The 15,013-nt window shown below is 37.9% G+C and overlaps 1 protein-coding gene across 7 annotated transcripts in view; it reads right to left on the reverse strand.

Moving 5' to 3' along the window:
* The window catches only part of LOC149078027 (uncharacterized), a 30,006-nt gene that overhangs the window by 3,483 nt on the left and 11,510 nt on the right, over positions 1-15,013 (reverse strand). For 4 of the 7 annotated variants that reach the window (XM_089241587.1, XM_089241585.1, XM_089241588.1 and 1 more), the window contains exons 5-8: positions 10,517-11,810; positions 5,081-5,204; positions 3,088-3,263; positions 806-982 (exon numbers count right to left, since the gene is read on the reverse strand). In XM_089241587.1, coding sequence (XP_089097713.1) covers positions 806-982; positions 3,088-3,263; positions 5,081-5,204; positions 10,517-11,810 — 1,771 coding nt within the window. The remainder of the gene's footprint in view (positions 1-805; positions 983-3,087; positions 3,264-5,080; positions 5,205-10,516; positions 11,811-15,013) is intronic. The other 3 variants (XM_089241586.1, XM_089241590.1, XM_089241589.1) reach the window with 1 other exon arrangement.

A 15,013-nucleotide genomic window follows, 5' to 3' on the forward strand; every position in this document is an offset into this window, starting at 1 on the left:
TAAAACATGATAAAACATCAATTTTTGATGATTAAAAATAATACAAAGCAGGACCATATTTAGATCTACAAGACAAATTACAGATATATAAAGTTTGTTGCAAAGATAACATAAAATGGTGATCCCACAGACCAGACTCTGACACGAAGCTGGGCTGGAAGAGATCTCGGCAACGGGATAAGTCCAGTGGCAAAGTTCTGGATTCATTCATTCAGACCTACACTTTGAAACCTATATTTGAAAATATTACTCAGGATAATGCTGCACTCACCTTACTCCCTACTACATAACCGTACATGCACCTTTTGCATATTCTGCAGCTAAATTTTTAACGAGTCCATACATGCCAGAAGGTACGCGTGGCCCTAACATTTATGTTATTGCAGTTCTGCTTGTTTTGTGTTCTTGCTGGTACTGCCATCCATATTCCATATTTTGAGGTATAGATTATGAATGCTGGAATAATCATGTTATGTAAGTATCATGTCGTATCTCTGCAGAGAGATTTTTTTCAAATGGGAGGTCAGCTCGCATTTGTATCCCAAACTTTAAAAACTGCAGAAAACTAACTTCAGCTGACCGTCACTAAGCTGCCAACAAGGATTGAACCTGGATCTTCAGGATGAGAGTCCATATCGATGCCCACAAATGGCCCAAAGCCAGCTACACACCTCGAAAGAACAAAAAGTTAACCAAAATTTGAAGGTAGATAGAACAAAGAACCAACTTCCAAATGTTCTTCACATCTATTAAACCTGATCAGTTTACACAGAAACAAGAACATGATCAGCAGCATCATACATACTTTTGAATCTTTTGCTTTTGAGCTTCGGTGAATTCCGAGGAAAATACCAAGTCACTTGAGGGATTTGAAGCGGCATAGCCACTCAATATGGATTCCGCTTTGACATGAAAGTGGTGGTCTGAAGTTCTTTCGTCAGAGAATCCAAGACCCCTTCCATGAGAGTATGTGGCATCAGCCCTGCAAGAAAAAGGGGATAAAATTATGATTTACGAACTAACCAGAATAAAAAAACTGATTAAAAAAAGGTAATTTGCTCAACATTTTCCATCATCGAAAATTAAATGAAAATCACACTCAAACAAAAAACTATAATTAAATGAGGAAGAAATGATGAAATTTTTTTTTTTTTCCACACATGTAACGTTGTATTTCAATTTGTCTGACAAAAGACCTTGAAAGAAATAGTGCAATTCTCAGCATCTGGCAATCTTCAGACCACTCTCCCCCTCCCCTTCTCATTTTCTCCATATTTAAGCATAGTATTGCTTGTTGATCATTTTTGTCGCACCACAGTCTTTTTCTGCACACGAGGGCTAATTAGACCGGGACCTACAATTTATTGCTGATTCCGAACGGCAGGCTTGTTTTTTTATACTCATCGAGAGGTTGGTGTGCTAACCCCTCGACGGGGGACTCCCTGCGGTAGTAGTTTTTTTGCTGCGGTCAAATCACCGTTTTTTGTTGTACCCCTGTGTCAGGAAGTTTTCAGACAAGGACGAAAACTCAAGGGTATCGAACTCGCGACACCTCTAAACATCCTTTGGTACTTTAGGCGAGCATCTTATCGACCGGGCTACCGCGCCCCTTAGTATTGCTTGTCTTCCCACTACATGCACACAGGCTACTCTTTCTCTAACCAATACTACATGTTACAGCCCACTTAAATGGCATTCCTCCTATTTTTTCGCTTGTTTCTCAAATGTGAGAAAATCCTGTATAGTTTTGGCAGTTTTGCAGCAGCAAAACTCAGAAAAATATAAAGTTGATGCTTGCTATAACAATTGATCAGTTACAATGACTGATATGATGTGTCTCTCAATTGTCTTCATATAATGATTACCCTCAATGCTTTTCTTTCCATATAACAACTGATACAATGTCTACTTTTGATAGAATGATGGGGGTTGTTATAGCGAGCGCCAATTAAGGAACATGTATTAAGGATTTTGAATGCAGTGTATTCTGATTGTAAGTAAAGTGCTCACAAACATTCACAAAATGATGAGACTAGGGGGTTTGCTTAAAAGTACAAATGTTAGTTGATAGACTTTTTTTTTTAAATCTTTAAAGGTTTTTAAAAAAATCCATGATATAACCTCAAAAGACTACTACTACTTAACCGTACCTTGTTCCGCATTCTTCTATAGAATTTTTAATGTATTCGTAAACACGAGAACATGTTTCATGTGTATGTATATGTGTAGCTTCTAAGTGTTTATGTTGTAACAGTTATGCTTGTTTCATGTTCTTGCTGGTGAGGTCATCTGTTTTCTACATTTTGAAGTGAAGATAACAAATATTTGAATTTTCATGTTATATAAGTGATCCAATGCTTGTAGTGACAAGATAAAACACAATCAAAACTTAACAATTTAATATACATATATGAAAGAAATATAACGAGAAGGAAGACACATGTTTATACAAATCAGTGGTACTATTTTAACTGACATTCTTTGTTCTTTTTCACAATCACCAGGAGCGTGAGGAGGGTGCGCCATCTATACGGATAAGAACTCACTACATAAGTATCATGTTGAATGTCTGAAATGATAAAACGTAATTTCCATAATATGAATCATCCTTTCTGACAGATGATTTACCATGTGCAGGTTCATTGGATACTCCCATATTTTAACTGGCAGACCAAATTTTCTAATTCGATTCTTGGGAGGGATATAAATCTGTGCTTGGCCCAGATCGACATGAAAAAAAATTAATAATTATAAATTTAGTTATCGACAAAAACCAATTCATTAAGTAGAAAGGATCTCACTCCTTTATAAGAGAAAGGAGTCCCTTCCCTAGATCAGACAGGTTGCCATGAGAAGAAACTTTGGTTCAAAGTGGTCCATGGGCTAAAAAAAGGCACAAGAAACACTGATCATATATCACTTTGTGAGATTTTTTTCTTTTTTTCATATTGTTGCTCAAAAAATGTAGAAAACTCTGAACTCTTTTCTAATTACCATTTTTCTCATAGTCTAAACATATTCCGCCACCCTCCCTCCCACTATAACACATAAGTTAAAGATATGACAATACATGAACAAAACATTCACCTAACAGGTTCAGTGATTCCATCACCCATTTTCCCTATACCTCCACCTGACCAACCCATTGTCTTCAGCAATTTGCAGCCAATATTTTCTTCAGAGAGTGTAAAGATACTGTTATTGAGACCACCATCGAACTGACTGAGAGTGATCTTGATGTCTTCTGACTGCACCTTTTTCTCCTATTAAAATGGAAATGTAACACAAGTAAATGCCACATAAAATATTAATTGTATGACAATGTACCAAGTGTAATGAGAAGTCCATGGATTTTTAAAAAATAATTTGACATACATGAAATTGACATAAACCAGCATTATTTTTAATTTCATCATCTACTGTCATAGCAGATTTTCTACCCTAGAAATCTACTTATAATTATATCGGGACATATAGTTGGCAGACATTCTTTCCATGACACTCACAGAGACTGTAACTGTGCTAATAGCTCGGTATGAAGACTTTCTATGGTAGAAACATGCTGTAGACTATCCTCTTGATGCTGCTTCTGTGTCGCTCTATGCCGTTGATTCCCAATATGGGACAGTTTGATTTTTCAGGGGGGGGGGGGCAATTTGAGTTTTCCATGAATGCTTGTATACCCTTCCAGACTCCATTTATATTCTTACAGTTCAAAATTTAAAATTTTAAACAATTTCTTGTGATGTGATTTATTTCTTTTATTTTTCTCTTTCAGTGGAAGGGGTTTGACTAAAGGGTTCTTAATGTTTTGTGTTCCACGGGAAATTTGTGCCAGTTAGAAAAGACCCACAGAACACTTGTGCCAATAAAATGAAGAAAAATAAATGCCATGAATTCCTTTAAAAAATGATATTCTGTGTATAGCAAGAATCTTCAACTCATTGCTTGCGAGCACCATGGTGCTCCCTGGAACATCCAGAGTGCCCGATGCTCATGTCCGATTTCATGCTCGTGAGCACAATTGATCAAAGTTAAAATTAAAAACCTTGTACAAATTTGTAAAAATTGCATTTAAGGATTGAAATCGATCCTGATTTAATACATTCATTTTCATTTTCTTCCCTAGCCTGCAGTGAAATCACGTTACTATACATATGTATTAAGAGATTTCTGTTATACATCTATTTGGTTATCCATCACAGCCCTGGTCCGGAAGGTGATGGTTAATCAAAGTTTTACTATACTCTCATAAAAAATGCGGGATATCACCAAAAAAGTTGTCACGGCAAGTAAAGTTATCAGTTACAACCAAAATAATTATCAAAGGCAAGTAGAGTTTTCAGTTACAGCCAAAAAATAATACTGCAGATGCTGCTTATTAGAATCATACATAATGCTATCATTTAGGATTGTTATTACCTTCACCTAAGGTTTGTTTTCTGAATTCCGAAGCTGAGATACAACCAGATATTCATTTCCTCCCCCTTCACAAGTCATAGTTATCAGCCTGCAGACTCTCTGTGCCCTCCTCTTTCCCTTGCTGACAAACATTTCCCACCCTTAACAAAAGAGACTTTCTTTATATATTGATGTGAACATTTCGGAAAAAAAACATTGGTAGTCTCCGATAGGAATCAGACACTGATACTCTTACAATGCTCTTGTGCTTGCTACTGTGTATTATAAAGAAAGAAATTGTGTCTCTGTGGTGTAGCGGTCAGCACATTTATCTGAAATCGTGTCTGGGTGTGTTTTGGATATAGTTATCAATTAGTAATCATTATCAGAAACCTCAAGTCCCAATGTGATCACATTAAGTGTAGTGCACTGGAGTTTTGAAGTCTATTTTGTTCTTATTTTCATTCTAGCAGAGACTATGCGATAAAACAGAAAAATATCAATAGTAAGGCTAAAAAAGTGCCTTCTGCTTATCTTGATCTAGGTCTGCACGAATAAGAAATCAGAATTCAGTTTATCTTTGAACAAAGTGATGAGCATGTTATTTCATGCATAGAGGTTCTTTTCATATCAAAACACTGATAAATCTGATGAAATTAATGTAGAACAAAACATTTACCTTGATAGTGTAAAATTTCCTTCTGAGGGCTTGAAGTAAACTTACTACAGCACTTTTTGTGGAATCTTTTTTTGATCTTGCAATCGCTTGGCACACTAACTGATCACACATGTATATCTCACAACTATAAAAGAAAAATTCATATTGATCAATTAAGGCACACAATGAAAAAAAAATAATTCGCCTGAAAAAAACCAAATTAAAAATGCACATACCCTGACCACGGCCCCCCACATCCAGGAGTAGGGCTCATAGGATGGGATCTTTAGTGGGCCCCCAAACTAGACTTTTCGCAGGCTCTTCTGTAGAGAATTTATAGCATGAAAAAACAAAAAATGATGGTAATTATCTCAGGCCCCAGGGCTGAAGCACTCTCAGTCCCACCTCCCACCCTTGAGGGGACCATGACCCCGACTAAACCATACATATGCTGCACCTTGTAAGGATTCTACCAGAGCATTTCTAACAAATTTGCAAATGCAGGGAACTGTTGATTACGTTTGCGTGTGACATTAATGTATTCATGATGTCAAAGTTATGGGGCTTTCATGTAGGAAAAAAAAACAAGTACGACATTGAATTTATCTTTTGTTCACGTTTGAGAGTCAGTTGAAACCAGCACCTAAGAAACAGTTCTTTCTACACGTGCCTGCTCCAGAATTTTTTTTGTCATAGCTTCCCTTCCGACTTAAGACAGCTATTATAGTCTGTTTCAGGTTAACTCTCTCTGCAGTGAAGGGGAAGCTACGAGGGAACCGCATCACTCGTTACTATGGAAACGAAAGCCTCTAAACCAATGTATCGTTGCTTGACCTTGCTAACGTATGGCCGATTCTCGCCAATCTCAATGAGAAAAATCTTTTTTTTATGTGTAACGTAATGCATGTAAAAAAATTGCACAATGAGTTAGTAATAATTATAGAATTAAAAAAAACACTATTGCCAATACTTTCAGAAATTCAGGTGAGGTTTTCTTAAACCATTGTTTTTTTTTATTGAAAAGTATTTTGAAATTTAGAAAAAAATAATTATCTTATATCAGCGCGTCACTAACCTTTGACTTTTCTCCCTTCCCTCAGCTGAAATTTATTTATAAAAAAATTCCAACCAATAATATGAAAGCAACGTATAATTTTAAAACCCTGTATATTAACCGTGGCTCTCAAAAACTTGGGAATTTTTAATTGTTTCTTCCAAATTTATGTGGAAAAAATGAACATTGAATAAAATTTTTGAAGCCAATCAAAAAAAATAATAATTACGGTTGATGTGCTGCTCATGGTTATTATGGATGATTCTTATCGAGTTTTGCTTACAGCGAGTATTCAAAAACCAAAAATACAGTATTCAGGAATGGAAGAGCAGAGAACTTCTAAGCTTGGCTATCTCTGGTGAAAAGAAACATCAGGGCCGTCATTTCAACTTTTCCCGCGGGGGGGGGGGGGGGGGCAGGCAAAGCACATGTACTCAATGTATGTATATATATATTTGTATATATAAACTGAAGAGCCAAAAAAAACTGGTACAGGCATGCGTATACAAATAAAGAAATATGGAACCAATCAGAGTACAGCGCTGCGGTCGGCAATGCCTATATAACACAACAAGTGTCTGGCGTAGTTGTTAGATCGGTTACTGCTGCTACAATGGCGGGTTATCAATATTCAAGTGACTTTGTATGTGGTGTTATAGTCGCCGCACGAGAGATGGGACGTAGCATCTCCGAGGTAGCGATGAAATTTGGATTTTCACGTACCACCATTTCATGAGTGTACCGTGAATATCGGGAATCCGGTAGAAAATTAAATCTACGACATCGCTGCGGCCGGGAAAAGATCATGCAAGAACGGGACCAACGACCACTGACGAGAATCATTAAACGTGACAGACGTGCAACCCTTCCGCAAATTGCTGCAGATTTCACTGCTGGGCCATCAACAAGTGTCAGCGGCAAACCATTCAACGAAACATCAATATGGGCTTTCAGAGCCGAAGGTCCACTCGTGTACCCTTGATGACTGCACGACACAAAGCTTTACGCCTCGCCTGAGCCCGACAACAACGACATTGGACTGTTGAGGACTGGAAACACGTTGCCTGGTCTGACGAGTCTTGGTTCCAATTGCTTCGAGCTAATGGACATGACCTATGGAGACAACCTCATGAATCCATGGACCCTACATATCAACAGGGGACTGTTCAAGCTGGTGGAGGCTCTGTGATAGTATGGGGCGTGTGCAGTTGGCGTGATATGGGACTCCTGATACGTCTAGATACGACTCTGACAGGTGACAGGTACGTAAGCATTCTGTCTGATCACCTGCACCCATTCATGTCCATTGTGCATTCCGATGGACTTGGACAATTTCAGCAGGACAATGCGACACCCCACACATCCAGAATTGCAACAAAGTGGCTCCAGGAACACTCTTCTGACTTTAGACACTTCCGCTGGCCACCTAAATCCCCAGACATGAACATTATTGAACATATCTGGGATGCCTTGCAACGTGCTGTTCAGAAGAGATCTCCACCCCCTCTTACTCCTATGGATTTATGGACAGTCCTGCAGGATTCATAGTGTCAATTACCTCCAGCAACATTAGTCGAGTCCATGCCACGTCGTGTTGCGGCACTTCTGAGGGCTCGCGGGGACCCTACACAATATTAGGCAGGTGTACCAGTTTTTTGGGCTCTTCAGTGTATATATATATATAAAATTTTTAGTGTATTTTCGAAAGCCAGGGGGGGGGGGACAATGGCCCCTCTGCCCCCCCTAAATGACGGGCCTCAGAAACATACAACAGTCACATAAAAGATGCAAGCCGGAACCCTGTGGGTCCCCCCTTCTCTCACTTATTTTATCTGAAGAGACACTAAAGGCAAGGGGCGCATCTGGAGAAACAGTCCAGCTGTGCGTGGAAGATGGCGTTCGTGTGGGAAGACGTGACTCGTGTCAACACTCTGTGATCCGCTAGAGCATTTAGAAACAATGAACATGGCAAGAAATAATTAAAAAAAAGGAGGACCTAAAACCAAAACTTCTGCACCCATTAAGCGCGTCTCACAATGGTATCTATCAGCGCTCGCGCGGAAGCGGAACACTTCCTGTAATCTATGAGCGAATACTTGAATTCCTAGAAACCTATTTTCAGGAGAAAAAAAACTGACCGAATATTCATACTGATGTTCATACCTCATGCCTATAACTGCATGTAAAACTAAATGCAAAATTGCATCGTTATGGAAAATTCAAGCAAATAACGATATAAAATATATATATACAGTATATAATCGTGTAACGAAAAAACACAACAGTGATATTGAAGAGGAAAATTTCTAGTATATCGAGCCAAAATGTTGTTGCGCCTGCCATGGATTTTTGGTAATGGTAACCAATATTTTTTCTAATTTAAAAATTTTAAATGAATATAAACATCGGTTTGAAACTATTTTTTTCAGTATTTTTTCGAAATCATGAAAAAAAATTGCAATATTTTGTATTAAGGATCATCGTAAAGTAGTCATGAGGGGCTTATATAGCAAAGGCTATATGGCACAATCATCGCTGAGGAAAAGCTATAAATATGAAATTCGGCGGCATTATATTTTTTAATATGGAGACTCCCGTCAAGACAGGATTTCTGGAATTGCAACACCCCAGGGGGGTCATGAGGGATTCAAATGTTTTTAGAAGGAATAATCACCAAGCAATTTCCAGATTACCAAATCTATGTGAGCGAGGCTGCGGGTAACAGCTAGTAGTAGATAAGAGAGTAGATTTACCTTTTCACACTTCACCAAATATGTTTTATTTTGCTCTTACATGTATATAGTAGAGAGATACATTATATGTAGAGGGAAAAAAATCACTGACAGGAATATGGAAAAAGCAGAGGGAAGAAACAACTTTGGTTCAGTTATAATAAAGCTTCCAGATGATGAAGAGAGAGGAAAGAAAACACAAAGAACTGGATTAATTTATTCCACTGGCATTTGGACGAAATACTTCATCTGTGATTGAAAAGGGGTTAAGCAACTGCACGCTTTTGAAACTTTTTGTAACTAGAAGCATGTTTTAAAGTCAACAGTTGCAGAAATATCTGCTGTGCAAACAATTTGGGCCTAATAGCCTAATATAATATATATATAACCCTACATATAATAACCCTTATAGCCTAATATCCATAGTTTCCACTCTGTCCTTCTTCCCAGATCATTCCATCACCCACTTTAAGAAACACTAATCTAAATCTTCATATAAATAAGCGGAGTATACATTGACGCTTAGTGAACTCTTAACATTATGAGCCCAGAGACGCACGAATGAAATTTTTTCTGAGGATGGCCAATAATTTCAGGAATAACAGAAGTTATGGTGTTATAAAGCATAACCCTTTACACTCAATGGCAATAACCTACTGCTTAGTATGAGGCTGTAATCTATCCAACAACAACAACAGAGTCAAGCTTTTGCTGGGCACCTGGTCATTGAGGTAATGAATTGACTGACAATCTGGCAAAAAGGTGGGGGCGGGGGGGGGGTCTGCATTCTGTTCACTGGTCCTGAGCCACCAGCTTTGGGCATTTCACGGGAATCTATTAGAGATATTGTTTTTGGGAAAAAACAGTACCAAGATTGTCTGAACATTGATGGTCAGCAACAGGCAAAAAAGGTAAATTCTGACTGCTCTAGTTTTAGGCAGAAGCAGATGAAGATCTGCAAAAATGGTATTCGTAGCGCTGTTGGTCTACTTACTGGCCACTGCACTCTTAAAAGGCATCTTAATGCCATAGGAGTTGATAGTGTAGAGCAGAGGTCTGCAACCTTTTTCTGATTGCAAGCACTGCCTGCAAATATCATCAAAAGAAGAGCACCCGTACAGCAAAAATTTGAAATATGTATGCCTGAAAAAGCTGCGTGGTTTTAATCCTTGAATTTTTACAAGGTGTTTAGCTGGAACGTTGGTAGAGTACTCGTGATCACATCAAACAAGAGCATTGAGTACTCCGGATGCTTTAAAGAGCACCGTGGTGCTTGAAAGCAACAAGTTGAGGATGCCTGCGGTAGAGGTTATTTACATAAGTAAGAAACATCTATCACTAAACGTAATTTCACATAACTATGATTCTAAGCCACATCTATGGTCCAAACACCTGTGCTCACTAAATTATCGATAATCGAAATGCTAACAACATCTAGTGGACTATTTAAATACTAAAGCAAAGAACATAGTGTAATATTTTGATGTGGTTAGAATGCATTCTAATATAAGATTAGAACACCTCGTTATAAAACCATTGTTAAACTGGGACAGTGGTCGCACTTGATAATGGAAAGTTAAAAAATTGAATGATAATATCTCACTAGAGCAAGTCCAGAGTAAAATGCAATATACATATAGATTTTTGTATGCAATGATAAAACTTACTAACTTTTGAACGCAAGTTTCACCAACAGTGTATATTCTGTGCTGGAAATTGACAGGAATATTACAAAGAGTTGCAGACAATCTCAATGTTGAGAAATCGCTGTGCACATTGGTGACTTCAGAATTGTCATAGATAACGAATTTCGGTAGTGGTGCAGCAGGAATAAAGTCCACATTTTTTGCCAAGTAGACAACTTTTCCTTCCCCTTCAGGAGGAATGTCGGCACTAATATTTTTGGACATGAAAATTGTCTCTTCCAAAGGTACTAGTTTGGCCTTTTTCGATTTTTGCTTAGACACAGTGTTGACATTTTTCAGTGCAGCTTTGTTCAACTTCATCTGCTTTTTATTTTTCTTACCTTTAGGTACATTTATGACCAAATTATTTTTCTTTTCCCTTTTCTTCTTTTTCTTATTTGCCCTTGCCCGTTTTGGACCTGTAGGAGGTGCTGGAGGTGGATTTTGATGCGATCTTTGCTGGATGCGCTTCAAACACATCACTCCAAATTCATTTACTTCGATGCAGAAAGAATGACTCAAAATCAGATCATATGCTATTTTAACAGCCCGAGAATGGGCCTCGTCTCGATCTCTGCTAACATCTTCTGATAACAATATATCTTTGATCTTGACTGCGCAAGAATATACCACTTTCTGTCCTGAAAAATGCTCGCAGGGGTAAACTTTGGTTAAATATTGTATCGGCACCTCAAACCTCACGCAAGCACATGCAAGCACGTTCGTGACTGTATAAGTAATATGACTGGGTCTGTTCGCTCGTATAAAGTCAGCCATAAGGTGAAACATAGACAAATCCGAAAGGAAGGAACTATCCAGGTCTTTCTGTACACAAACAATATTTGGCGCAACAGTGGAAAATGACGGCTGCAATGTTGTTTTTGAAGTTCCACAATTTTCAGGTGGAGGATTTTCAGAATTTTTACGGTACCCCAATGGGGGATTTTCCAAAGTTTCACAGTTTTCCAATGGAGGATTTTCAGAATTTTTACGGTACCCCAATGGGGGATTTTCCAAAGTTTCACAGTTTTCCAATGGAGGATTTTCTGAAGTTTCACAGTTTTCCAATGGGGGATTTTCAGAAGAGTCCCCACCAACCATGCTTTCATGCTCATTTTTTCCTGTTTCTTCAGGCGGAATTGCATTCACACTCTCACACAGCGAAACAACATCAGGCAGTACATGTTTGGCTTGCACAACATCTGCAGATTTCAAAACTATGATTTCAGGTCTCTTCGCCTGTTCTTCTTGCACAGGCTGATCTTCAATGTGTGAATCTGCTATTGAAAAATAATAATAATAACTAAGAAATATTTCAGTAAGAAGAGAGCTATGCATACACTGCAATCATGTTCAATGTAGATATATTTACAAACATTGTTAACTCAGATGATTCAGAAAACAATAATTCAACCCCAGTATGCATGATTTTCAAGCTGAAATTTATAAAGTAATGGATTTGACAAATTTGTGCTCTCAAACAATGGTTCTCAACCTGAAGCCACGTGATCCCTTTTGGGGTTTTTAAATACTCAAAGGCATACATGTCTAACCCGTGGCCTTTGGAGTCAATCTGATGTGGCCTGCAACAAATAACCAAACCACTCAAGTGACCCATGAAAGATTATGAAATCACTTTAGTGGCTTGAGGCATATTTCTAGATTACTTTAGTGGTTCACAGCACACTTCCAAATCATTTAAGCTGCCAATGGCACATACCAAGATCACAACATTTCATTTCATACCGTGCACCGCCCAGGCTCTATCGACCATTGTCAATTTTAGCCATTGCCCGGATGAGGGGGCAGGGCGGTGTCGGGTGCTTTATTATGCATATAAAATACATGAACATAAAAATACGTTAAAAAAAAAATATATATACAGATTTAAATATATATTTCTATTATACAATTGGTGAGCTCTTATGTCTTTGTAGCTCTATTGAGCTTGAGCCCTTTGTTGTTCAAGATCACTTAACAACTCCAAGTACATTTTCAAATCACTTAAGTAATCCACAGTTCATTGAGTGGCATGTGGTACATTGGCAGATTACTTAAATGGCTGGCCAGCATATTTCAAGATCACTCTAGTGGCTCGTGGCACACTTCAAGATCACTTATGCAGTCTGCCACATATTTACAGTTCACTTAAGCTGCACACAATATTTTCAGTGATCACTAAAGTGGCTCTTGGCACATATCCAGACCTTTTAAATTGCATGTAACACGTTTCAACATCAATCAAGCGGCATGCAGCATACTTTCAGATCATTTAAGTGACACACAGCACATTTCCATGTAATACAAGTGGACCACAGCAAATTCTACGATAATATAAGTAGCCCATGACACGTTTCTGAACCAACAAAGTGGCTCATACTCTTCTAAAAATTGAGCACTTTTGCTCTAAAGCAAGGGTCTTCAATATATGACCTTCTGATTTCTTTGGTGACGTGTATGCATTTATTTATACAATATTGTTGGCAGACGAGGACTATACAAGAGAATGCATTTGAATGTGATACATAGAGGATGCATTTGAATGTGATACATAGAGGATGCATTTGAATGTGATACATAGAGGATGCATTTGAATGTGATACATAGAGGATGCATTTGAATGTGATACATAGAGGATGCATTTGAATGTGATACATAGAGGATGCATTTGAATGTGATACATAGAGGATGCATAGCTATCAGCTTGCACCACATGTTACTGGCAAATCGTTGACCTGGGAGGCGTATTTCTAATTAGAAAAACTATACAAATAACATGTAGTACTCAGATGTCATTAATGTTGCAAGAGGTCATATAGCTCTTAAAATAAAAATTTTAACTTTTTATATGAACAACCTGTGCTCGAAAACCAAATAAGAAAGTTGTTGCCTCATCTCTTCTGATGCCAAAAAAAAAAAAAAAAAATTCCATACGTCCAAGTGCAATATATACTAAGATGTTCCAATTTAAAAAAACGGAAGAAAGTTGGGGAAAAAAAACCAGTAAATATGGGAAAAATGGTTTACCCAACCTGTTTTAAAAACAGGTTGCATAAAAGTAAGCATTTTTATTTTAATAACTACACAATCCCTTGAAACATGAATGGCGTATCTGAGTATTACACTATTTGTAACAACTAGCTGTTACGAAGATGAATTTTTGGAAAGAGAAAAATTCAACTGCCTTTGCAGGGAATTGAACCCTTCCTTTCACTTTCCGGGTGAACGCCCTAGATCACCAGACTACAAAAGCAATCTCTTAATCTTTTTTTGGAGCTCCTGCACACTGAAAAGGACCATAAATGGACAGCCGCACAATTGTTGATGTTGCCACCAGATGGCGACTTATGAAAGGATGGCAGATTTTTAGAAAGAGAGAAAATTCAACTGCCTTTGTGGGGAAAGTGGCTTGAGTCAGGTCTGGCAGTCCATGTACAGTCTCTCTCAGTGCACACAAGCTCCAAGGAAAGATTGCGAGATTGGTTGCCTTTGTAGTCTAGAGGTCTAGGGCATTCACCAGAAAGTGAAAGGACGTAGGTTCGATTCTTTGCTAAAGCAGTTGAATATTCTTTCTTTCCAAAAATTTATCTTTGCAACAGCCAGTTGTTTAAAACCTTTGTATGGTAGCGGAGAGTGACATCATCCTTTCAGTACACTATTTTGATACTTTTTCTAATTTGAAGTATGACTCTAGGATCAACTGTTTGCCAGTAAAATGCCATATGCCCTGTTACCTATGCATCTGTATATTGCTTAACATTGGTGATTGAGGAAGAACCAACGATGGGGTGGGGGTGGGGAGTTTATTTCATTCAAATATGGTATGAGGAAAGAAGCTTTATTTAATGCAGTCAGCAGAAGCAAAAATGAGTACAAGTTTTTGGGGATGGTCAAGTCTTTCTATATGGAGAAATAGGATAGCTTAGCTAGAATTCCCGAAGTATCAAAGTTTAGATGGTCATGGAGAATCTTATAAAGCTTGATAAATTGAGAAATAATTCTCAGAGTAGTAAGAGGGTGGAGATTTAAGTTCAAATTTAAGTTCGCAAACAGAAACAAAAAAAGAACCAGCAGTTGTGGATGAAGCGGATGACTTCATTTTGAATTGATTTGAGATTGTCAATATTACTGGAGGTGTAGGGGACTAAGATTTCAGCTGCACAGAAAAGTATGGGCGAAATCTAAGTTTGATAGCAGAGGAGTCGGACACTGCGAGTGGAATGTTTCAGGTTGCGGTGAAAGAACAAAAGTTAACATTTATTCCTTCAACTGTGACAATTTCTGCTAGATGTAATCAACATGTTTATTCCATGTAGATTTGCAGAGAAAATTACATCAAGGTATATGTAATTAGAGAAACTTTGTACATAGTCAAGTTATTGATAGAGCATGAAAATTCCAAGGGATATATTTTAAGGGAAACTCTCATGGTAACTGTTTTTGAGGTGTTAATAGCCTCACTGAAATTCAAAAATGAGGATCA

Source organism: Pholcus phalangioides, unplaced genomic scaffold (genome assembly GCF_987345545.1).
Source record: "Pholcus phalangioides strain wild (caught in Gottingen) unplaced genomic scaffold, Ppha-v1.0 ptg000014l_1, whole genome shotgun sequence".
NCBI classification, from domain to species: domain Eukaryota; kingdom Metazoa; phylum Arthropoda; class Arachnida; order Araneae; family Pholcidae; genus Pholcus; species Pholcus phalangioides.